At 38.7% G+C, this 26824-nt stretch overlaps 1 protein-coding gene across 1 annotated transcript in view; it reads left to right on the plus strand.

Moving 5' to 3' along the window:
* Positions 1-25538, plus strand: part of Mal2 (mal, T cell differentiation protein 2) — a 26769-nt gene extending 1231 nt beyond the window's left edge. Inside the window, exons 3-6 of the mRNA XM_015486283.2 lie at positions 1-111; positions 13273-13443; positions 20347-20508; positions 23302-25538. Of these exons, the coding sequence (XP_015341769.1) occupies positions 1-111; positions 13273-13443; positions 20347-20508; positions 23302-23373 (516 nt within the window). The 3' untranslated portion in view covers positions 23374-25538. The remainder of the gene's footprint in view (positions 112-13272; positions 13444-20346; positions 20509-23301) is intronic.
* The last annotated feature ends 1286 nt before the right edge of the window (positions 25539-26824 follow it).

A 26824-nucleotide genomic window follows, 5' to 3' on the forward strand; every position in this document is an offset into this window, starting at 1 on the left:
GTCCCGCCGCCCCCGAACCCTGCCGTGTCTTTCCCAGCGCCCCGGGTCACCCTGCCCGCCGGCCCCGACATCCTGCGGACCTACTCGGGCGCCTTCGTCTGCCTGGAGATTGTAAGTGGGGCAGCCTGGCGAGGGTGGCTCCCGGGAAGCCAGGACCGAGAGCGGAATCCTTGTCGCCCACCCACGCTGACTCCCTCTGCCTCTGCCCTCGGCCTCCTGCCCTTCGATGTGGCTTTTCCTGCGCCCCTCTTGGGGGACCTCTGCAGGCTAGGCGCAGCCGCCTGAGCCCTCTTGGCCGGCACCTGTTACACTGGCACCTGCTCGCCCGCTGGCGACGGAAAGGGCCTTAGAGAGCGAGCAGGCAGCCCGGTGGGGCAGAGGATTGGGGACTTTGGGAAAGAGAGAGGTGTTTGGGCTTGGAGGCGCCTTCGGAGACTCAGGGTTTGGCCAGAGGCGGCGCATTTGGCCTCGCCTGTTGCTAACCTGCCATTTTGTTGGGAGGTGCAAAGGTGTGCCGAATACTGGGTGACCCAGAGGCTGCCAAGAGGTGGAAAGCGGGGGCAGGAGGCACCAGGAAGAGGAGGAGGGAGGCTTTAGAGCTGGGCATGCTTTTACCCCACTCACCCTTGCCATTATTAGTGCCCTTTGGATTGGGGAAAGGAACAGGGCGCAGGAGGTAGGGCAGGGAGAAAGGTGAGGTATGTACGATGCAGTTGGCAGTTTCTAATCAAGTGGGCGTGAGAATGGAAAAGGAGTGGTGGAAGCGTGGCTGGCAAGTACTTCTCTGCCTGCCTCTGCACCTTCTCCCTTACTAGGGTACCTACGAAATTCCAAACCTTGTCAACACACTTCGTTGGGCCTAAGTAAAGGTGGGATCACCTAGCCTTTGGTGCCATCAACCTTCTTGGGTCCCTCGCTTGAACTTATTAAAAGGAATTTTATGGAGTTGGAAGGTTTTGAAGCTCGTTGTGGACAAGAGGGTAATGTGCAAATATGAATTGGGCAACCAAGGTTGCATCATGCCCTGAGAATGGCAAATAAATAGTGAAATGTTCGCAGTGCCTTTCCTGAATGCTGATTTTGTTTGCTCAGTTTGGGGTTTTCATATCTTCCCCCATCCTCTTTTGAGTTTGCATAACCAGGATTTGGGACACTTCGGTTTCACTTTTGTGCCTGGGGGGCTGGAACACCTTGTAAGCATTGGTTTTCTGCCTTATTATGCTAAGCCACTCTAAGTTAAATTTAGCTCAGATTTTAATCTGAAGGAAGAGACACTAGTGAGTTACAGGCAATGCCATCAATAATCATGTAGTGACTGGAAGAGGCTAGTGTGAGTTTGAATTTGTAGGGAGTTCAGAAGCATCCAAATGCTCGGGATGAGGCACAGGCATCTATGTGAGAAGAACAGGAAGAGTTTGGCATTGGATCAGCTGCACAGCTGTGAGAGGGAGACACTTTAGAACAGCAAGATCTGGAAAGAAAGATTTCATAGACTCTGGGCTACTTAAGTTCCAGGTTCTTCAAACCCCAGGTGTTTGCCTAACTCTTTTAGAAGTTTCCGCCATATCCACATTCTACCCATACTGGAATTTACAGAATGTTCATGTAAATATACTCGCTTTCTAAATTTCAATTAGAAGTTAACCTTGTCCTAAGCAATAATATGAATGGAACCTCAAATTTGATATTCTGGTTATATGTTTCAGATATTTATCTAATAGCTTTATACAGTTGTATATGTACATAGAGAGATACATATATATGTATATGTAAATGTATGTATATAGGGGGAAAAAAGCTTATCCATGTGCTATCAAGGCAAATATCACCTCAAAAACAATCTATGGTCATGTGACACTGTCAGAAACACTGTCTAATTGTGGGAAGAGGGTGTGGAAGGTGACTTATTCAATTTCCCTTCCTCTACCCCATATCTTTCTTTTTATCTAACCCAGTGGTTAGTTCTCAATTCTTGCTGTACTTAATAACTTGGTGGCTTTTAAGGTTGCCAGCCCAGACTAATTAAATCAGAATCTCTGGAGGAGCACCCAGGATCAGCTCTTTTTTTTTTTTTTTTTTTTTTTTTTTTTTAAGTTTCCCTGGAGATTCTAATACCCAGTCATAACTGGGAACCACTGATGGAGGCTTCCTCTAGGCTCTATAAAGAAGACAGTTGTAGGGCTAGGATTGTGGCTCAGTTGTAGAGCACTGCCTAGCATGTGTGAGGCCTGGGTTTAACCTCAGCATCACATAAAAAATAAATAAATAGAATAAAGGTATTATGAAAAAAAATTTTAAAAGAAGACAACTCTTTTCTTGAAAATTCAGATTCTTCACTTGCCTGAATTTCCATTGCTCCCCATCCTAAGAAGGATCCCAGACTCAAAGAAGTATCTGGTCCATTGCTCTTATTCATTTCCTCTGGCTTCTTACTTAGATAGAACAGCATCACTTCCAAAAGCCATTTTAATGTGCTTTTCACATTTCATGCCCAAACATCTTTATAAGTTTAAATCTTAAGTCTCTAGTACCTGTTTTACTTGCATTTTGCTTCCCTCCACCCTCCTCCAATAAAAAAGGATCAAAATGTTCCAATGAAACTAGTGACCTTAGAGAAACAAGAGACCACATTGGAGCCAAACTTGTTGCTCCTTCTTGGCTCTCATCCTTCTGGAGTACTTAAGTTGTTGGATTATGTATCTCAAGGACACAGAGATCAAGGCTGCATTATACCCCTCTGTGTAGAATGCCGCCTTCAGGGATGCACAGATGGGAACTAAGTAACCAATTTCGAAGCACCTTTGTTCCCAACTTTCTCCATACTTTCTACTTTCCTGATTCCTTTCTGACTCCCTAATCAGTCTCCCATGGCTCCTCTTTAAACATTCCTCTCACTGGAAATTAAATATGCGAATTCCTCAGATACTCTACTAATAGTAGGTGATCTCCATTGAGGGACCAATTATTTTAGTATCTGCCAATGTTTCTGGGTATCTCCAAACTCCTTATTAATTTTGACCTCCCATTCAGGTCCATTTTTCCCCAGGGTTTCTTCATTTATGTCTGGTTGCCCTCTGAATCTTAACATGTGAAAACTCTATCCTGTGAAGATGGACTAGACTGTCAATAGGGTTCTAAGCTAATGATACCGTGATATTGCAGTTCCATTGTCAAATTCTCCAGTTAACTTTGCTCAAAGTATTCAATCCCAATCCCCTTTATTATATTTCATTCACATCTTTCAGGTATAAGCCATTTGTTGGAAAGATAATACAAAAGATAAATAGTGCCAGCTTGCCAGAACCAACTAAAGCAATTTATAATGCTGGTTTCAAAGATGAAAAATATTTCACTGTCATATGCATAGTGTGGTTTTTTTGAAACAGGTATGTTCCACTTCTGGATAACTAAATCACCAGCCATTTGATTTTTGGCTTCAGCTATACTTAACCAATGCATGCGTGCCGCGGAGTTTACTACTAAGTTAATATTGCAAAGCCAAGCCTTTTAGTTTAGGATAGAAAACATCACCTTTAAAAGTTATCATTTTCAAAATTTCTCAGTGTTTCTTCAAGGAATGTTCTCTAAATCATTCATCAGGTGTTTGCTGAGTACCTAATGTATGCAAGACATTCTTATGGGAATAAAAATGTTAGGGCCTTCAAGCCCTGGTAAGCTAGTTGAAAGGATATGCAGGAAAATAGCTTCCACTTGGGGAAGAAAGAGATCCATGTTGGATGTGGACTATCCTAAAACATTTCCAGACAGGCCTGTAAGAAAAGTACATTGGAGCAGCTTTACTATTGAACTGAAGAAAATACTTAGAGTTCCTGTTCTCAATGAGACTGTCTTGCAAAATGCACTAGAAAGATTGAACATAAGAGTATTAATCATGAAAAAGAATAGAAGTCACTATTCAGTTTATTTTGTAGTTTCATTGTTCAGGAAACTGTCTACATTCCCAAAGTTATTCATTCACATCTCTCTTGATGAGAGAGACTGTAGGACTGTTTTTCCACATGCTTAACAGCAGTGTTTGATGCCAGTGATTTTTATTTATTTAACATAATAACATAATTAAGAATAGACCTTCAGGCCTTCCTTTATGCCCTGGAGTTAGAATACATAATATAATTCTTGCCCTTAAAAAGATTATTGTCAGTCTGGCTTGGTGGCTCATGCCTATAATCCCAGTGGCTCAGGAGGCTGAGGCAGAAGGATTGCAAGTTCAAAGCCAGCCTCAGCAGCTTTAGTGAGGCCCTAAGCAATGTAGCCAGACCCTGTTTCAAAATTTAAAAAAGAAAAAGAAAAAAAAGGGCGGGGCTAGGGATGTGTCTCAGTGGTTAAGCATCCCTGGGTTCAATTGCTGGTACCAAAAAAAAAAAAAGATTATTGTTTGGTGGAATATAAAGACAAGAAAGAATTACATTGGTATATATGAAGTATTAAATAGGTTTATGAAACTGGGTGTGGTGGTATACACCTGTAATCCCAGCAGCTCAGGAGGCTGAGGCAGTAAAATCACAAGTACAAAGCCAGCCTCAGCAATTTAACAAGATCCTGAGCAACTCAGTGAGACCCTGTCTCTAAATAAAATGTAAAATAAAATTTTAAAAAAGAGAGCTGGGGATGTGTTTCAGTGGTTAAGCACTCCCGGGTTCAATCCCCAATACCAAAAAATAAATAAAAAATAGGCTTTTGAAAATATTACAGAGGAGCAGGGTAGACAATGTGGCTACTGGAGAGGCTGGGACAGCCAACTTTAATGGTGAATTTGAGTTTAATCTTAAATGATGATCGGCACTTCAATAGACAGAAAAAGTGGGGAAGAGAACTCTAGGTGGAAAGAAGGGCATATATGAAAACCTGAGACACAGAAAGACAACGCATGGAGTTCTAGCAATTGTTAGTTTAACATGGCTGTTTTGAAGGTGGCAGAAACAGAAGGAAAAACTGCAAGCAGGGTTCAGGTTGAATTTTGCTGAGGAGTAGGAGGCCAAGGCATTGAACTTATTCTGTGATGGGGAGCTGCTGAAGGACAGGGATGAACTTAGACTTGTGTCTTAGTCATTTTTAGTGAAGTTTGATTGTAAAACACAGAGATTGAAGGCAAGAAGATCAATGAGGGGGCCTATTATTATACTTTGGATAGATGGTGCTGAGAACCTGGAAAAGGTCCAACGAAAGAATGCTGGAGAAGAGAGAGATCTGAGATTTAGGGGGCCAACCATGTATGTAATGATTGACATGCTCCTAAATGATACTAAATCAAATTAGAAGATGTAACTGAGAGGAATAATGCCAGAAAATAAGTGAATCTTAAAGGATGATGGTGAAGGGGAGGAACTGTCTAAGAGGCAGGTACCATCATGCAGATAAATCTATACAAGGGATCTCAGGTTATTTTCAACCAAAATCTTTAACTATAACCTAATACATAAATATTTTGATGTGTAGAGTTTTCTTTTCTTGGCCAGATAATAAATTTTAATTGGAAAGGGATGTTGCACGTTTACTGTGGTCAAGAGGGACTGTCTGTGTTCATGTCTGCCTTTCTAAATGGGTTTTACTCCTATAAGTAAAATTCTTCCTTTGCTTGCATGTTAAAAATCTCCATCTGTGTGATGAGAGCCTTTACATTTTCATAAGAGAAAATAAGCAAATGCCTTTTCCACAGGTTATCGTCAGCAATTGTTTGCCCTGACCCATAGCCCTATGAAAATATGAAGAGTTGAAATTTGGAAAACTTTAAACCAAGTTGCTGAAATTATTGACCTTGAGCTACATAGGATAAGGTCAGGGAAAGGAGATTTGTTTTGTATAGCCCAGTTGAAAGGTACCTGATAGAAGAGCTGTGGACTTGGCATTGATACAGCTGAATAGAAAGGACCATATAATGACAAAGGACAGGAACAGGTTGATGTGCACAGTATCATGCATGTGCTGTAAAAAAAAATATTATGCAGTTGTTCTGTGATACACACTGAATAGTGTATGAGGGTATTATGGAAGAAGGCTAGAGTGGAGAAATACAGCTGTGGCCTGATTAGGCTCTTTAAGTCTTGCCCAACTCAAAATGCAGTAGTTCTCCTCAGCTAGCTACAGTTTGACCTGAATTTCTTACATGATCTATCGTATATAAGAGGGACAAGTCTTTTCATAGTCATCCTATATGACACTCATAACTTTGGTATAATAGCATATAATAGCATTCAGCAGGAAGAAGGTAAAAAGAAAAGGGGCAGTGATTTGTCCGGTTCTTGCCAACATCAGGGCAGTGGCATACAGGAACACTACATGATAACTAGTTATGAACATGAAAAGAGGATTTTGAAAATCAAAGGAAATTATGAAAAGAATATATAGGGGGGCAGAACATATTTCTCCTCTGTAATATGGGTTAATTTAAGGTTAGCACCTATTTAAGTAACTAGAATAGAAGTTTGGGTCAAATGGGGAAGAAGAAGGTAAAACACGTAATAGGTGTCTCAAATGTATTTCTAATGTAAACCTAAAAAGCAAAAGGTATTTTTCAATTAGTCTATTTTGTTCATAGGCCTGTTCTCTACATGTCTTTTTGTTGTTGTTGCTTCCTGGAATTCATCTTTACTTTTCTTAATTAAGACAAAACAAAACAAACCTTTCTGACTACTGCCTCTAATTTGGACTGGTCCCCATCCCAGACCAGTCTGGATGGAGTCACATGGTTACAGGAGGGTGTCAGGAGGGCAGGTGGCAGAACTTCAGACCTATCTGCATCAAAAGTTCCTACTATTACATCATGGCAATTGCAATAACAGTGGGTTAACTGGGGAAATTGGGGGCCCAAGGAAGACTGAAAATGAATATCATAAAGTAGACTTGCAAGAGATGCTGCATTTCCAGAACTTTTCACCCCAGTTGCCTAAGATCTGTGGCAGGTGGTGGTGGTTGCCAATAACCACTTGAAAATTGAGAAGTGCATGATCCTGCTTTACTAGACTTCTTGCCTGTTTTTAAACACTTATATTATATCCAGCTGGCTACAGTTTGACCTGAATTTCTTACATGATCTATTGTATATAAGAGGGTCAAGTCCTTTCATAGTCATCCTATTTGACACTCATAGCTTTGGTATAAAGTGGGCTGGGCCCTGGACAGCTGTGTGTTCCCAGTATCCCAGGCTGCACTTCTGGAGAATTTTCTTTTGGAACCATTTCTTACACACACTGAATGGTTTCCATTCATTTCAAGGAGGATGTAATTGAATGCCATATGTAGAAAGCACTGTCCTGGGTTCCGAATTTTCAGAGCTGTTTAAGGCAATGTCACCAAACCTGATCTCACAGCCCAGTGGGCAAAAGACATGTGGGGCCATGATTTCAATCTAGTTGTTGTGAGTGCTAAGGAGGATACATGCATCAGTAGCCACGGAAGCACCAAAGGATGGCATCCAGCAGGGAAGTCTTTCTGGAGTACTTGGTGATGCAGTTTAGTTATACAGAAAAACTCTTGGTGGGTACATGCCAGACAGAAGCTTGGTCAAATAAGACCAGTTCTGTGTACAGAGAATGGGATGAGGGGCAGAGGCTGGAGTACAAAGCAAAGATGGTAGAAAATGGGGCACTGCTGGAGAGAAGGTAGGCTTGGGGAGGGAGGCAGAATTATTCTCCAGTGTTGTTACCCCTGGGCTGCAGCTACATTGTGAATGAGTTTACGCTTTTGTGGCCTGCCTTGTGAAGTTTCTACCAATTATTATTTTGTATCTGTTGACTGAAATGTGTTTCCAGCTTAAAAAAAAAATACCTTTCACAATACAAATAGGGAGTAAAATGGAGCTAATTGTAGACAACCTTTTTTCTAGATGATAAGTTTCTGACTATATTAAAAACTTCTATAACCATGTTTCATGAGTGAGTACCCAGTAAGCAAGCATCCACTAAAACAGGAGGGTTTAATAAGTAGATAAGGTATTCTGAGGTTTTAGGGGGCCACAAACCCCTTTGTGATTCTGATGGAAGTTGTGGACTGTGTCATCAGAAAAAAATGCCAGTGCACTTCTCTACCTAGTTTTTTGTGGTCATGGAATCATTGGGGGAATGAATAGAAACCCTTCTCTAAAATGAACACTAAACCATGGGAGAGACCAAGGGAATAATGTCAAAAGCTTAAGCTCTGGAAACCAGTTACTGGGTTCAAATCCCGGGTCTGACATTATGAATTGTATAATTTAGAGGAAGTTATTAATAGCTATGTACCTCAGTTACCTTATCTGTAAAGTGGGAATAATAATATTATGTTTCAGGGTTTTGAGAATTAAGTTGATAGAAATAAAACCCTTAGAATGGTGTTTGGAACATAAGAGCTCAATAAATGTTAGCTAATATTTCTGTTATCATCGTTAGCTTCACCCTCCTGTGTAAACTCCAGAAACCAGACTGGGAGACAGTCTGGAGGTTTCTTTTTCTTTTCTTCCTCTAAGCTTGCTGACAGTTCATTCTGCCTACAATGGAATGATAAAATGTCTAATGTGTAGATAATAAGAGAATTAGAGGAGCTTATGTTCTCTACAAAAAATTCTAAACAATGAAGTATTTTTCCTTAGAGGTGTTCTTACTAGTCTCTTATACCTTCAGATTCACTTACCTTTGTCTATCATCATTCCAAACATTAGCTGAAAATAGGTCAGAGTAGAAATTAGCCTGTTTATTTAGTATAATAATAAAGGGTATATGAAGAGGTACTAAATTAGTTTGAAAATTATTAGCTGTCAGTGTTTGTGTATAAAAGCAGATTATTAGGAAATTAGTGGCATTGGAAAAGAAAAAGGGTTTTTGCAAAAGGAATCCTTTGGGAGCCTAGGCAGGTCTTCCAAGTAGGAGACGAGTTGAGAAGTCAGTAATTCAGGCATCCAGTATGGTTAAGAGTTGCTTCCTGCCCAGTACCATGTGTTCCTGGGGGCTGGGCATTTTTAACAGTTCATAGTTTCTAGTTCCAACTCAGAGGGTTCAGCTTAGTGTGTCAGTAGATGAAGGTTTCACTGGTTTTCTTATGGGAGGGATTAAGCTAAGTCATACCCTTCTGGTTTGCCAAGGCCCAATAAAGTGACAAATATATATTAAACCACAAAGAAGATCAGTTGCTTTAGGAGCGGGCAGCAGTGTAATGACTGCAACTCAGAATGTATCTGAGTACTTGTGTGTACCAGGTGCACCAAAATTGGAGCTAAGAAAATAAGGGGTAACCAGGTACAGGGGAAGACCGACACCTACTGCTAGGAGGGTTTTAACTTTGCATCACATGAAATTAGAGTACCTGCCTTATCAGAGCTACTCTACTTGAGGTCCAGAGTCCTGAGGCCGATTCGGTTCCTTAAAGCATTTGGCAGCTTTGTGCATGACTGTCTCACTTTTTAGGACACTAGAGAGCAATAGAAGGCAGTGTAGGCTAAAGGTGAGGATGTGGAGTTGGATCCAAGATGAGAACAACGTGGGTGAATCATGGCATTCCAAATACCTTTCTTCATGCTGTGCACACTCTGCAGTTGCTATGATACTTTATCAACTCTTCTCCCTCAGATTTTAACCATTTGGTGCTCTGCTTTTTGCCTTTGGAAACAAGGCTTCTCCGTTCAGAATCATCTCTCCTAAATGGAGACACTGATGAGTGTGCTCTATCTGGTGAATACTCTGAGCTTACTGAAGCCCAGAATTCAATGAAGCAAATATACTGAAAAGCAGAAGTATTCATGAAAGCTCACTTTGCAATGTTGGGGCCAGATTGGGAAGCTTGGGAGGAAAGTTCACTTTTGTCAAAAGGAAATTATGAAATAGGGAAGAAATAATTGTGTCAAAGCCGTAGTGACCCATCCAAGCTTCTTGAGGCTCCTGAAAGGAAGAAGGCTCTCCATGGTGCACTTAGCTACATTCTCTGCCTGTCCTCTGTTGTTTGATGCTAGCCTGTGAGCAGGACTTGCACCTAGACTTTGTAGACTCTCTGACTTAGGGGTGATGCATGTGATTACATGAGAGAAAGGGAGGGATGTTGACGCGTTTCTTCTCTCTCCTCTTTCCATGCAGCACACATACCACAGATGAGAAGCAAATTGGGTCACTTTCCATGTAAGCACTGTTTCCTTTCCAAGCCTTTGAGTTGTGGGAAGAGCTGTGATTTTTGAGGACAATATGACAATTAATCCAGACTGTTGTACATCAGGTCCTCCCTGTCCAAGCCCAGGTCTGTCTTGAGGGCTGACTCCTGCTGTCCTGCCTCCCTTTCCCGAGTCTTCCTGTTGCATTTCCTCCCAGCCTCCTCCTGTCTTGCGGAGCTCACTGTGCTGAGCTCTTTTTATAGCACTCACCACAATCTGCTCCTGCATCAGATTAAATGGTGTCTATTTCTCCCTTATTTAGGACTTCTGGAGCAAGAGCCTTGCCTTTTTTCCCCCCTTGAATGTTGTTCTCCAGTGCCTATCAGTAGGTTTGGGGCTACCTTTTGGGGCTCTAGTCCACATTTATTAAGTGTTGTGTTAATTGCAAAGGATTATTTATAAATGTGAATTTATCACAGTCCCTGAATCATAAGATTGTGCTTATGTAGTTAGTCTGCAGTAGCCAGTTGTTCTTTATCATCTGTTAGGCTACCACATAGGTTCTTAGTAAATGATTCTTGAAACATCTATTAAGATATTTAGTAATTATGTGCATTTCTAAAATCGCATTTAAAATTAAAATAATGTAGTGAGAGCATAAGAAAAGACTACCAGAAAGGAAAATCTAGGATAAAAAGAAAGATTGACCCATTAAAGACATTCTTGTTGCCTTTAAATATATATTAAATTGCATAAAAGTGTAGAAATTTTTTTTTAACCAGGAACAAGTTTATTCCTTTCATAATCAATGAGAAGAGGATAGCTAAAATTTTAATATGCAATAATGTCATCTTATTTAGATTTATTTTACAAAATATTCTGGATTGATTGTTGATTTTTCCATTGAAAGTAGGACTTGAGGTATACTGTTACTAAAAGTACAAATTTATTAAACTGGTGCTTTAATTATAATTTATTATTAATAATTTTCAAAAATGTTTCCTCAAGCAATAATAAATTGCTGAATGGGCCTCTTTTAAAACTTAAATCAAAATTTATTTTTTTAAAATTTTAATTGTGCAGTTTGGATGTTATCTACATATTTAAGATAAAGATGGTTATTATTTTTTAATATTTGGAGCTCAAACTGTTCTCATATAGACACTAGTGTGTTTGTTCACTAAGTAAATATTTGAGAGCATTCTGTATGGAAAAGGAAAGAGAGATTCCCACCTGCCTGAGGCAACCTCAGGTCAGTTGTATGGCTGAAGTTTTTGTGTTGTTAAGTGTAGCATGGTACCTGACTAATGGTCAGGAAAGGCCTAACATGTAAAGCAGCATAATCTGCCCATAAGCTCTGTCAGTGCAGATGGAGTGCAAGCCAGGGGAACTCAAGTACAGCATCTCAATGGTGTGACAATCCCCCCAGAGGGAGAGTGCCCAAGGGGAGGGAGGAGCAACCTAGCAAGAGCTGGAACTCAGGAAAGACTTCAGATGATGGGCTCAAGGTCAGCTATGAGTGGCAGTTTCTCAGATATGTGCTGGAGGGAATGGCATTCTGGTCCAGCAAGTGGCAGGCTACTTAGATGTGAAAAAGCCTTGGGTTTTTTTCTTTTTCCTATAATACAAAATGTGAAGGGCTTTGTGGCATTAGACAAGGATGAAAAAGGTCACCAAAGCCTGGGATGCTGTGCACAGGACAGGACGTGCCCTTTCTTATTTTAGTGCTGGAGTGGAGCCTGGTGGTCTTGGAGTTCATCGCCTTCACTCTCACTGTTTCCTCTCCTGTATTCTCTCACTCAGTCCTACTTGGACAAGCAAGAAATCTAGGTATTTTCCTTATCTGTTTTTTTCTAGTCATGTCCCAGATTTGACCCATCACTATCATCAGGCTACTTCTACATCTCTCTCTAATCCCTGCACATCTCTTGGTCATCAGTGCCCTGGTTCTGGTTTGCACACTGTTGTTATCAGTCTCCTGTGTGGTCCTCCAGCCCTGCATCCTTTCCTCTCCAGCCTGTTCTCATGCTCCAGCCAGAGAAAATTCTAAATGCAAATCTCAAACATACTGTTTCCTGCTTGATTGTGGCCTGCCTTTGGCCTGCCTAGCTCCTTGGCCTGATTTTCAGGCCCCTTCTGCTAAGTCTTCAGCTAGGGTTCTCACGTGGTATGGTAGAGATTGCTTCTGCCATGCTGAGCTCTGTTCTTCACCTGAACCCCACTCTGGCAGCTCTCACCCCATCATCTCAAGATCTGCTGGAATACCGTACCTTCCCTCTGCTTCACCCTCAGCCCTGTTCTTGGGATTAGTGCTTCTAGAAAGTGTTTCCTGGTTTCCAAATCTAAATCTAGAGCCCTTGTTATGTGGACCTATCCTACCCAGTATTTACCCAGTTGTGACATTTACTAAATAGCATTGTAATCACTTGCTCAGTTATTCCTTTCCTATTGTAGGCTGAGAGTTCTGTGATGACAGAAACCAAATGTAGCTTCTCTGCCATTTTATTCCTGGCCTCTAGCACAGTGCCTGACATGCCACAGGTCTTTATTGACGATTTGATCAATGTAAAGTACTTATTCCAATGTCCAGCACATTGTAGATAATAAATAATGGTAGTTTTATTGCTTATTATCATGTACAACAGCTGCAACTATTATTCTCTATGTAGGCAATAATATCAAATATACAAATAGATCATGAGAAAGACCTGGATGTGACAATGGATGTGAAAAATTAGAAAGTTATAGTTCTTTATTCGTAAACTCTCTAAGAATTGGTGCGAGCAGAAGGCAGTTTATCATGATTTGAAGAGTAGCTACAAGGAGAAGAAGTGGAGACCAAGCAATTTGTAAAATGTTTTCTGGACATGAGAGTCTGCCCACGGGGTAGTAGTTAGAGAGGCAGTGGGATCAGAGGAATACGTTTTTAGATGAAGAGAAAATGCTGTGCATGTTCCTGGGCAAAGGAGAAAGCCCAACAGAGAAACAGGTGTGGAGTTGGATCTGACCTCCAGGTAGAAGCACTAGTTTCACCCCAGGCACCTTTCATGATAGAGAAATGATGAGCAGAGAGGTAGGAATGTGTGCATGGTTCTGGAGAAAGGAGAAAAGTGACATTGATAAAAAGCAGATTGAATTTTGTTGTTTAAAAGGTATTTTTTTAAGCAAATCCATTACATTCTTTCATCTTTTTTTTCTTTCAGCTGCTCGGGGGTCTCGTCTGGATTTTGGTGGCCTCCTCCAATGTTCCTCTACCTCTGCTACAAGGATGGGTCATGTTTGTGTCCGTGACAGCTTTTTTCTTTTCTCTTCTCTTCCTGGGTGTGTTCCTCTCTGGCATGGTCACTCAAATTGATGCCAACTGGAACTTCCTGGTAAGGAGTTTCTATTTTAAATCTATTGCAAGAAAATGTAAGAGACTGATCAATATCTCATTCTGTTTGGAAATGCCTTGAGTCTATCTTCTGTTTGTTACCATCTTTAGGAGAGAATGGGTTCAGGCCATGGGTGCTGCTAAGGTGCCTGATGCTTGCCTTGATGGACAGCAGAGTCCCAGTTTGTGAAATTCCCATTTAGTGGAGCTGAGAAATCATTCCATTTCTCCTTTATGGCTCATAAATGAAACAGGGTTTCATTTCATGCAACAAATGAGTTTCATTATAATTATTGAACAATTGAACAGATGCATTTGAGAACCAAACGTTTTCACATGTTTCTTGAAATTTTCCATTGATTTCTGTTTCATATATTTCAATATATACAGTGGTCCCTCAGTATTCTAGGGGGATTGGTTGCAGGCCCACCATCAGGATACTAAAATCTATGGATGTTCAAGTTCTTTATATAAAATGGCACAATATTTGCATATAGCCTATGCATATTTTCCTGCATATTTTGCCATCTGTAGATAACTTATAGTACAAGAATTAGTAAGGTATAAAAAAAGTTTACAATCACGGTTTTTAAAATCATGACACCATTAAGTTGTACCAAATTACTTTGTTCTCCTGTGTCAGAGATGTTTTCATGATTGTGTCACTCATTCTCTGGGACTTATTTTTAGGAAGACCCAGTGCAGCCTGATTTCAATCCATGGTGCCAGAGCTATCATGAAATTCATGTAGAGCCCCAGGAAATTTCGATCACACTTTTTTAAGTTTTAAAACTTACAATCAGACCTTCAATCAGGCTTTATATATGTTCCTTCCAAGTATAATAATGTTTTGCTCAGCAGCTCTAGGACAGATGTTATAGGAAAATATCCCATGTTTAATTTATAGAGCATGAGGAGAGCTGTATGTACTCTGCTTGTTTCAGCAGCTCCTTTATGACTCATAAATGAAACAGGGTTTCATTTCATGCAACAAATGAATTTTATTACAATTATTAAACAATTGAACAGATACATTTGAGAACCAAATGTTTTCACATGTATTCTTCACATGCATTCACATGGTGAATGTGACTGCCTATTCATCCCAGGGGCAAGAAGGGCAAGTGGCCCAGCTTAGTGGGTGCAAGGATTGCAGTCCTTCACAGCCTTTGAGCTTGGGTCTGGTTTGCTTAATAGCTGTGTAACCATGGGCAAAATAGTTAACATCTCTAAATTTTAATTTCTTTTTCTAAAGTGGTCATAATAATACCTGTCTGACCAGAGGCTTTTAAAGAATAATGGAAGTAATGAATTACATAGTGTTTCCTTCTGTCTGGGTTACAGCAAGCAGTCAATAATTCTAATTCCTTAAACACACTGAGGCTTACAGTTTGGAATTTTGAAAGTCCTTCCATTTCCATTAAATTGCTAATGTAATCTATTTCTACATTTCTGCCCTAATTTCTCATTATTAATGAGAAAATATTTCTGTTAGTCATGAGATAAAGATCTAAAGTCCCAATCAGATTGCAGATAGAAGCTTATTCTTCTCTTTGTAAACACCTGGTTTTTCCATAATAAGTATAAGAATGAATCAATCTCCAATTTTGGTAAGGGCCACCGGGTTCTTTAAGTATCACACTCATAGATATTAGGCCAGTTTCTTCTTCTATAGTGCTGTTGGTACTATTAATAGTCACTCTCCCAACCCATTTGCCTCTGCCCAAATGCTCCACCCACCACTCTGACACTTCCCTGGACCTTTCTGGATTCCCTAATTGCCCAGTGTCTATAGGAACCTGCAGTGGCCAGCATTCTGCCTAATTGTCTTTCTAATTGGTTGATGAACATAACTTAATAATGGTTAAATATCTTGAAAGTATCATTCCTGGCCTTATTAGATATATATCTCTTTAGTCATTTTCCTTTTGCTTGTATGAAGTCTTATCTTTGGCATTGAGTACAATCATGCATTTGGTAACTTTTTATTTTTCCTAAACTTGTATTTTCTGCCCATTTGTATGTAGCATTATATCTGATGTTCAGAAATAAGATGTAAGAGTTTTTGTTATATTAAGAAAACCACTATATGAAAGTGACAATTGAAATTGGAAAGATCTATCAGTTTGTGCCATAGGACGCCTGCCAAGTTTATCCTTTTTTTTTTAGTTGGAATAGTCCACTCTTACTGAAGCATAAAATTGAACAGGTTGAGGATCTTTTATCCAAAAGGCTTGGGACCAAAAATATTTCAGATTTTGGGGTCGTTTGAATTTTGGAGTATTTGTATATTGAAATGTTTACTGCTCAAAATGTTTCAGATTTTGGAGTATTTCAGATGTCAGATTTTCAAGTTAGGGATGTTCGACTTACAATAGCAACACACACCACATAGTATAGTAGATGTCGTGGTTTAGGGCTTGTCACATGGTAGACATGCTTTTCAAGGAGCTAACTCCTGCCCCCTGAGAGTTTATTAAATGCTTTCATTTTTGGAAACAGGGTTCCTTTTGATAGGTGTGGTGGACCATATCTATAATCTTAGATACCCAGGAGACTGAGGAGGATGGCAAGTTCCAGGCCAGCCTCAGCAATTTAGTGAGACCCTGACTCAAAATAAAATTAAAAAGGGATGTAGATGTGGCTCCATACAGAGCAGTTGCCTCACAAGTTGAGGTCACTCCTTGTTTGTTTTCCTCTTAGGCATTTTTCTTCTTTCTCATTCATTTTTTATCACATTGCTGGCTTTTGGAAGGTTTCTTATTACATCTTGTACACACTCAGCCAGGAAAATTTTTGAGCCATACTTATCATGCAGTCAGCACCAGATGGTAACAATTTTTAATTGCTACATTCTGGAAATGTTAAAGATTAATTGCTCAAAATATAATTATTTTCTCTTGTGATAATATTTTAATTCTAACTGTATAACTTGCATTTTAATAAATAATTTACTTCCTATCAGTGTTTGTTATATGACACTGTCTACCATATTCCTTCTTATTGATCATACAATTAAATTCGTATTCATAGTACTAGATATGTTCAGTATTTTTCTCAAGCTTTCTAACCTTAGCATAATTGTTGACATGAAAGTACAATATGTAATAACATATATTAAAGTCTAAAAACTTGCCCTATTCTAATCCAGGGAAGAGAAGATTTTGTTTTGAAACAGTTTGTTGGGTTCTTGTTTTTATTTTTGTTTGGTGGAGAGGTGTTAATACCATTGTTAGCCTTACTTTAAAGAAGAAACTCCATATTTATATCCCCCTTTTCTTAGGGAGGTGATGTTCTTATTTTAGAAAATTTAAAGGAATTGTTTAAAAATCCTGTATAGTTAAACATGCTTCCCAGTATTCCTTCTAAGTATAACTGGTACACATTTGATCAATTTCCAATGTATTATAAACATTGTGATTTAACAACTTAAATGTCCTGAGCCAGTTTTCTGCCCCACATCCATTTACTTATTTGACTTTTAGGATAGCTCTTTATAGATAGCAAGTATCACTGTCTTCATTTGTGCAGGTGAGAAACTTAAGTTCGCAGTGGCTGCTGTTCCTTTTCATGCTGCTCTTCTGTAACCAGGATTCCCCAATATATGATGCTGCTGTTTTTATTTTATCAACTAGTTAGTGAAGGTTTGACCCTGGACAGAAGCACCAAGCATGGGCTGAAGATAGGAATGTTGGAGAGAGCCACTTGTTGCTGAAAAGATCCAAGCTGTGTTTAAAGCTCAGGTTGTCTAAGACAAACGTGATGATAAGAGGGCTGTGTTTAGGGTGTGTGAGCACTGAGAAGATTGGCAGAGAGGAGGCCATGTGAAGGAAACTCAGAGAGGGACTAGGGTCATCTACTAATGAGGGCACACAAACAGTAGGCCCTGACCAGAGCATCAGCAGCAGCTGGAAACTTGCCTGAAATCACATCCTCAGGTTCTACCCAGACCTGCCAAGTCAGAAACTCTGGGGGTAGAGCCCACTCAGTTGTGTTTCAACAAGCTCTACAGATGATTCTGATGCTTGCTGATATTTGAGAACCTCAGGCTTACCATCCATGACCTGGGTGGTCCAAAACAATGCGTGAACCTTGCAGAAGACCTTCTTGCACATGTCCCACACGTGAAAGGGATTGGAATTAGATGACCCAGGATGGCCTGGAGTATTTTCTGATACCCAGCCTAGAAATACAGTGGTGTAGCAGGCCTGTGGGTGGTTCTCGAAAAGTTTGCTGTATCAGACAATGGCAGTAAAGGAATGACTTACATAATTCATACATTAGTTAAAATTATGTAAGGGCCAAGAAGGAAAAGCATATGTGTCATCTCAGGCCCACTGGAGAGCAGACTCCGATGGATTTAGAAGTGCATGAGAAACTTTTTGTTCCTTTGTGCATTTTTGTTTTTGAGGGGGAAAGGAAGAGAGGAAGGAACAGAGGGAAGGAGGGAGGGAAAGGGAGAAGGGGAAGAGGAGGAAAGGAAAGAAGGAAGGAGAGGAAGGAAGGGAGGGTAGAGTTTCAGTTTATGATATAGTCTTGGCCAAATAAGGGAGAAGCTGCAGAGCACAGCCCACCCTCTTAGATCTTGTGCTGGGCACCAATGACCAGGCACCAATGTCCCCCCTGTGCTGTGATTAGTTGGGAGCTGCCCAGGAAGAATGTGGCCTTGGCTCAAGCCCCCTGGCACATCTCAGGTCCACTGAAGCTCAAGGTGTAGAGTGTTTCCTAGGAGCCAAATCAGGCCAAGGTGGCCAATGTTCAAAGAGGTAGGAGGTAGTGAAACAGGCACGGATTAGATCACACGAAGTTGCCAGCTGCGTCACCACATTTTATCTTTCCCTTTTAAGATAAAAGAGACCATTTCTAAGGATCCAGAAATGAAGATCCTTACCCTGTTAAGTAAACGCCTACTGATCTCAAATATACTTTCTCAGTTTTTATTACTAATGAATATCTAGCTCACATTGAATCCCTAAAAGTAGTAACATTGAAATTTGAATTTTGACCTTCATCAATGAACATTTGTTTAATAACCACACAAATTTGAACCTCTCTCCTTTACAGTTGATGTGTGGCCAGTATATAACATTTTCCTTATATCTTTCGAAGGTATTAGTGAGTCAATTAAGTGGGAGTTGTTTAATAGAAAATAGCTTTAACATGGTGTCTTTGTAATTCTCACCCCTGATTAGTTTGTCCAAGCCAATTCTTCTCAATGTGTAAGAACAATTCCAGTGAACAGTGTTATTTGCTTCATGGACATGTTTTAAAGAACCAGGGCAATAATCCATTTTGTGAGACTGCTTTATCACTAATAGGAACAGTTTGATAGAAAACAAAATGAACTTTGAACCCTCATAATGTGGTTGGTAGAAATGTAGATTAGTACAGTATTAATAGAAAACAGTAAACGGGTTTCTGAAAGACTTAAAAATAGATCTCCCATATGATCCAGCGTTCCCACTACTAGGTGTATATCCAAAGGAAGTGAAATCAGTTCCTAAAGAGATATTTGCACTCCCACGTTCATTGCAGCATTATTTACAAAGGCCAAGGAGTGGTAAAGAAAATGTGGTGTACATACACAATGGAATACTATTCAGCTTTTAAAAAGAAGGAAGGAAATCCTGTAATTTGCAACAACATGGCTGAACATGGAGAACATGTTCAGTGAAAGAAGCCAAACACCAAAAGACAGATACCACACCATCTCACTAATATGTTGGATCTAAAAATGTTGAACTCGGAGGAAGAAAGTAAAATTGTGGGTAATCAGAGGCAGTAGGGGAGGAGAGGTTGGGAGATGTTGGCCATAGAATACAAAATTTTAATGAGGAGGGATAAGTTTAGGAGATCTATTGTAGAACATGGTGACTGTGGTTAATGACAATGTTTTCTTGAAAATTGCTGAATCAATTTTAAATGTTTTCACTAAAAAAAAAAAAAAAGAGGATGGTATGTATGTGAGGTAATGCATATGTTAAGTAGCTATTCCACATAACGTATGCATGTTTTAAAACATGTTGCACAGAATAAACAATTTCAATTTTTCAACTAAATTACTATTTTAAAAAAGAAAAGAAAAAATAACCTTTGTGGGATTGAACTTTACCCTCCAAAAGTTTTGTATGGTTTTGAGATAGTCATTTGGGGTGAAAAAAGAAAAAAGAAATTCTTTTGTAAAATGTATATAATAAATACTATTTAAAAGGACTAATAATGCATATGAAATATGTTATATACGAGTACTATTAAAAGTAAAGAGCAGTTATTGGTGGTATATATTAATTTGGGTAACACAATGTAAATTTTAAGAGTTATACTACACATTAATTCTAGCAACAAAATGACCTAATATTTCTCTACTTTTTGTAGAGTATGAGATATATAGTTTTGAAAGGAATATATTAATATATATCATATAGTATATGAATTCTCTGAATTCATTGATTTAATAAGTCTGCTGTACCTTTCAGTACATGGGATAATGACCTAATGATAAAAATAATTGCTCAAAAATAAAGTAATTATGAAAATATAGAGCTATAATAAAAATAATGTAATTTACTGGTATTTTACTTGAACTTAAAGATAGCATGTTATTCCTTTTATGATAATTAATATTGATCCTTATATATCTTAATCCAAATTAAAACAATATATTTTATTTTAAAATTTCATATATCAGAATATTTGCCACTATATCAAATAAAATGGGTCCATCAATTTTCATTTGGAGTCTAATAGCCTGACATTGCTAAAAGCATCCAAAACAAACAGTAAACATAGTTAAGATTACTTGATTAGTTATTCTGATCTTTCTGAACTTAAACTTCATCACTTGAAATAAGGAATAGAAAAAGTTCTTCTTTTAATTGAAGATGTCTTTCCCCTCCTCTTTCAGGATTTTGCCTACCACTTTACAGTGTTTGTCTTCTACTTTGGAGCCTTCTTGCTGGAGGCAGCAGCCACCTCCCTGCATGATCTGCACTGCAACTCAACCATAACCTATGGCGTGCAGCCGCTCCTGAATGATAACCAGTATAACATCAACGTAGCGGCCACAGTAAGTGTTCAATGAGTACAGTCTACCGGCACCAGCCTCCACTATCCAGGTCTCCAAGAAATTCCTCAGGCAACAAAAGTCTCTTTAATAATAGCCGTAAACATTAAACCTATAATAGCTGCTTAGCTGAACAAGGACCCTACAAACAATATACTGCTATCCCCCCAGTGTTGTAGATGATTAAACTGAAGCACACCGAGCTTGACGTTCATGTAGAAGGACAGTGAGTCAGTACTGCTGGACCTTGTACAGCACAGTCTGCTTTGTAGGAAGAATCAATTGTGTTGTCCACTTGTTTTAATTTTCAGACATGATAAGGGAGATTTGTTCCTGGCTTTGCTCTTTAGTATTCTGTAATGTTTTTAATTGAAAATAACTTACCATGGACCTGTCATGTAGCAGGTAATTTGCTAGGGTTGGGGTCAGGATGAATAAGTTGCATTTCCTGCCATTGAAGAGAGTGCAGGTGAGCAGGGAAGGCAAGGAAGCCATTACAGTGGACAATGACCAGGGGAAACGTGTTCTGTAGGGAACTCTTTAAAATTTTTATCCTCTTTAATTCCTAGTATGAATTTGTCATTTTGTGTTCATATAGGGAATTTGAAGAAATGATATGTTTTTGTTTCTATAGATAATTTTTTTTTAGACTGTCACAAGTGGAAATTATTTCCTGAAATGCCTTGATATTGAACAGATTATATAGCAAATTTAATGACCCTAGTATTTTACTGTTTCACCCAGAAAGCCTGTAAATAACCCCGTACACACCATGTAGTTGTTTTTGCTTGGAATAACACTTTATGATAGAACTTTCTGGAGTAATAGTAGCTTTTTATATATGTGCTATCCAATATGGTGTCCACTAGCCACATGTGGTTATAGAGCAATTAAATTAGCTAGAAGGACTAACTGAATTTTTAATGTGACTTAATTTTAGTAAATTCAAATTTAAATAGCCACCTATGGCCAGTGGCTGTCCAGGTTGAACAGCACAGATCTAAAGTCTGAGTTTTGAGGGGTAGAGGACAGATGATTTCAAAAACTATGATAATTTTCAAATCTGTTAGGATTTTCAAAAATTCATTAAGTGCCTACAATGAATTACACTAAAAGTGGGATTATAACAGGAAAAGTCATGGTTCTAGATTTGAAAGGGAGACAATTTGGGTGGATGATTTTAATATTTTCTTTTTTAAAAAATAAAAACATTTTACTTAATAAAGTCTTAAAACTTTGAAGGTGGGAGAAGCGGGCCTTGAATGTAACCCCTGCTCTGTTTCCATAAAGTCACCTCTACCCACTTCATCATCCCTGAGGGCAGAATGAAATCTTTGGAGTCCCTGTAATCCAAAGCTCATGGTTGGAAAAACATCAGTTTTTAACAATTTCACAAAGTGAAGTTCAGGGACCAGGAGTTGACATTATTCCTTTCTGTTAGTTCTCAGCCCCACTGGATTTTCCTTACGTGTTTCTTATTTCCAGTCCCTCCCTTTCCATGGTGTCAGCTGGACCTCACTACCTTCTCTAGGATCACTGGGGTAGCCCCATTTTGGTCTGTCGATAGCATCCCTAAGCTCTGACTTTGACATGAATAGTAGGATCTCAAATAGGTGAAGAAGAGCTAATGTCACTAGGGCATACCCTTGCCCTATGGGCGGGCTGTGTTTTCAGAGCTCTCCGAAGTGTAATTCTGCTCTGGGCTCGGTCTTTTCTGTTACTTTGCCAGCTTTCCTTCACTTTTCTCTCTGCCTAAGAGAAGCTGCCTTAGTAAACCCAACGCATGCTTCAAGTTCTACCTAAGTCGCATTTCATCCTCACACTCCTAAGTAAATCTCTAGTTCCGGAGTGTGTATAGCACTGGCATGTATCAGTCGTTCACTGTGACATTTTATTGCATGCTTTTCTTTTTCTTTCAGTATATGTACCTAATGATTCCTTTCCGTTAGTAATAGATATTGAAATCAATCGTTCTCATTCAGAGGATCATGTGGAGATTAGAAATTTATGAGAAAAATAACAGAAGGAAGGTGGGAGAATAGTGGAATGGTAGTTGAATTGTGAAAATGTTCTATAGGTGAATCTGCTATTCCTTCCCAGAGCTGTAGTTTCCTGGCTAAGAATCCCAGCACAAAATCATAGTATATTATCATACTGAACTGCTTTGTCCTACAGTTTTCTGGGGATCATAATCCCCAAAAGCTGAAGACAAGATCCACTGTGTGTCTTTATGCCCTGAATGCAGTGAGGTACACGTGGTTGGTGCTGACGAAATCCTCACTGACCCCTAAGGATTCAGAGGAGGTACATCTGGTGCCTGAGGACTGTTTCCCACATAAGATGCCAGCCCAGTGATCCTGGGTTCTCTTCATTGAGTTGTAAATAGAAAGCATTCGATGTATCCCCAGGTTTTGATACTTAGTGTCTTTGTTGGCTATGAATCACTATATGAATAGATAACTCATATTGAATTTTTTAATACAATGCCTGGGGTTTTATAAATACTTAAGAAGTAACCCCCCCCCAAATATAAGTGAACCCAGTAGTGAGCAAATGTCCACCATAAGGCTGTCTACTCATGAGAAAAGCACTAGGGGCTAGAATGTTTAAAAGAAGGGGTAAGGGTGTTAAGGTTAAAACAATGGCAAGTCACCAAAAAGATTATTATAAACTATTTAATAAATGCTGAAGTATATTCAGGTAAGTCAGTCAGTCTTCAAGTCATTGCCCCTTAGGAATGCATGTTATTAAAGTCAGTTATGAACCTGATATTAGTTTTCTTTTCTTTCTCCTTAGGTTTTTGCCTTTATGACAACAGCATGTTATGGTTGCAGTTTGTGTCTGGCTTTACGAAGATGGCGACCGTAACACTCCTTGGAAAGTAATAGTCGTGTGTTAGTTTCATTTGTCTATTTTGTAATATGTCTGATCAATTTGTATGCTGTGTTGTCCAGATGTAACAACATTCCAAATATAATCTGTTTAGTAAATAGAGAGAATCTTAAGCGCAAGTTTTGGTTTATTTCCTGGGTGGAATTTTAATTTTATTATGATATTAAGTGGAGAAATAGCCTTTCATTTTATACCTCTTTACAATTAAAATTCCCATAATGTTCCTAAAATATACAGAGTTCAATCATGAAAAAGTAGCATCCCTTTTGTTTGCTCAGTCACCTGAACCTTAATATTAATAGATTTATAATACTCCCTAAAATTTACACATTTCAAAAAGGCTTCCCAACTGAATTCCATCTTTTAATGTAAAAGAAGAATTGGACACTTTTTCTACAAAGAACTAGATGGTCCATATTTAGGCTTCATGCATCATACAGTCTGTCTCCATCGAGACTATTTAGTTCTGCCTTTGCAGCATGATAGCAGCCATTGTCAGCATGTCAGTGAATGAATGTGGCTGTGTCCCAATAAAGCTTTGTTGACAAAAACAGGGGATAGGCTACATTTGGCCCACGGGCTATGGCTTGTCAACCTCTGGTGAAAAACCTTAGTTATGTGTTCTGTATTTTACTGAATTGATCATGAAGGTTTATAAACCTAGTTAGACAAGCCACATGACATTTAGTCTCATTATGCAATAATCACACTGCCTTTTGTTAATGGTCAAATACTTACCCTTGGAAGGACATGTAGCTTCTCAAGCTAATTCTAACAGAGTCTTGGGTATAGGGAAAAGTAATTTGTGAAGTGAACCTTACTTGCTTAATCTAACTAATGATCTCACAGCTGAGCAAGACTCTCTCCCGAGTGTTCTTCAAACAGGATCCCCAGAGACCATTAGTGACAGCTGGAACTGGTATTCACCTACTTATGTCTTACTTTGGTTTATTTATGCTTCAGATCACAGTTGTTTGCCAGGTGCATGAATATAAAAATATTTATATATGTGAAGCTTTTTCAAATAGAGCTTTCTGAAGACTTAACTTTTTACTTCTAATTATTTTGCATTACTTTTTGAATAGAATATTAAATATAGCATAAAGTTGTAGATTTCGTGTTTTGTTAAGAGCCCAGATATCTGTGTTGTTTTTGCATTGGTGACAGACAAAATCAGTTGAAAACAATAGCACAAAAAATGAAAAAAATTGATACAAAAAATTAATCTTTTACAGTGGTCATGGAAACATACCAAAATGGCTTGAATGGGACTTGGGGTTAGACCATGGCTCCCACCATGCTCTCCATGCAAAGTATGTCTGTTGCCCTAAGAAGGTCAACTTTGGGAACAGAGGGCTTTGGGATTGCTTTATTGTTTTAGCCCTCTGTATTCTGGCTGAATCGCCCACTAGGAGTGCCATGTACGCATTAGGCAATTGGATTTCATGGAACATGGAACAAACATGAATGAGTAGCATGATCAAGGCCCAGTGATCAAACACTATTTATCTGATACTCCCATAGTAAAAAGAGCCTTGTTAGAGCTTGGTTTGTGATAAAATCATAAAGATAAAAGAGATGTTTCAATATATAGCTTGAGAAAATCAGTCTTATGACTTTATGCTCATATCATTTCTATAATATCTAACTTCCTTGATTTTTCTAGGTCCATACCACACACCTAAACCTGTATTATGAATTATATATTACAAAGTCATAAACGTGCCATAAAGATATATTGTATATTCTCCTTGGAATCATTTGAAGGTAGTCTGCTAGAATTTAGTGGTGAGATTTTATTTTTTTTCCCCTAAGGTATAACAGGCTATGCTTGGTGGCATTAAATTAAATGATTTCATTAAAATGTGTTGGTGGCACTTTTGTAAATGGACTGCTTCTAGATCTTTAAGAACCAAATCTAAAACGCCTAACTGTGAATACTTAGATTTGTAGATTAATCGCATTCTGGATTTGTGAGTTGACTGATAAAGCACTTGAACAAAAATTATGGCATTTAAGAATTTCTTTACGTAGCTGTAAAAATGAGAAAGTGTTGGTTGGTCTTAAAATCTGGTAACTCCACTATGAAAAGAAATGTATTTTATAAGTGTTATGACTCTAATAAAGTATTCATTTGATAATCTCTTTGGTCATCTATTATACTATTCACTTTGAAATTCAGTTAAAGGTTTGATATAAACTTGATAGAACTTCTAGACTCATAAGAGTTCTATTTTAAACATTGTATGTAAAAGAACCTTTAAAAAAGTGAGCAAATCTTTTTTCCTTGGTGAGGCAAGTCTTTGGAAGTAATAGTGAAAAGGAAATTCAAATGAAAATTCTACTCCATTTTATTCAAAGAACATTTTACAGTGCACTATATGTACCATGCAGTTACTAAGCGTTTTTTTTTTTTTTTTTTTTTTAATATTAGCTTTAATCCTCATCATAACCTGAAGGTTATCTTGTTCAAAAGATTAGGGTACTAAAACACACTGTAAGAAAGATTAAGGATCACATACCTACCAAGTGAGAAAATGAGATTTAAACCCCAACAGTCTGGCTTCAAAGTCGAAGCTCTTAATTTCTATTTGTGCCTCAGTTCTCCCAGAGTTTACATTCAAACATGACCCTCTTTTCCCAAAAGAAATTTTTAGCAGAATTTTAACATAATTGTTTGTAGTGGATGTCATCTTTTAGAACATCATTGTCATGATCAAAGCTCATGATTTCAGTTACAGGAACTTGGGCCAGACCTGCACCATGGGGAAAATGTTAGCTCTATTCTGCAAAGGCTCCTGAGTGCATGGCTGCCTGTTCCTATTGTCTTAACACCAGCATGGACCATGGGTTTCAGTAGCTTCATTACCCTGGCTTTCTAATCATTCCTGGAACTAATTTCAGAAGGAATTTCTCTAGTCAGGTACACATGGACTTTATACATGGACAGTGAATTTTCATCTCTACACAGTCTAGAATATGGAATTTTAGTCATTATCATGAAAGTTTTGTCTTTAAAATGCCATGCTTCTAGTTTGTTTCTCAGTGAACCAGTGTTTTGGGTGACAACATAATGTGTTCATGGAGGAAGAGATCATCTTGGGGAGGAGATCATCTTAAGTATATATGTATTTTTTAATGTTTTGAGAATTCAGCTTTGCAAAAGCAGCATGTTGCTTAGACTTTTATTAGGCTGTGCCCTAGCAAAATGTCAACACTAGTTCATGTGTCTGGATGACAATTCTGGAATGCTGGCTTCCTCACTCTCCCTGGGTCACTGTTCATTATCACTGCAGTGAGACCTACCTTGCATCTCACACTAGCACCCCCTGTTCTCCTCTTCTTCATTTTCCTCCAAAGTGCTTATGACATGATCGCATTTTTTTAAATATCAGCTTTAATCCTCATAAATGTAGATAGGTGTAGC

Source organism: Marmota marmota, unplaced genomic scaffold (assembly GCF_001458135.2).
Source record: "Marmota marmota marmota unplaced genomic scaffold, marMar, whole genome shotgun sequence".
In the NCBI taxonomy this organism is placed as follows: Eukaryota; Metazoa; Chordata; class Mammalia; order Rodentia; family Sciuridae; genus Marmota; species Marmota marmota.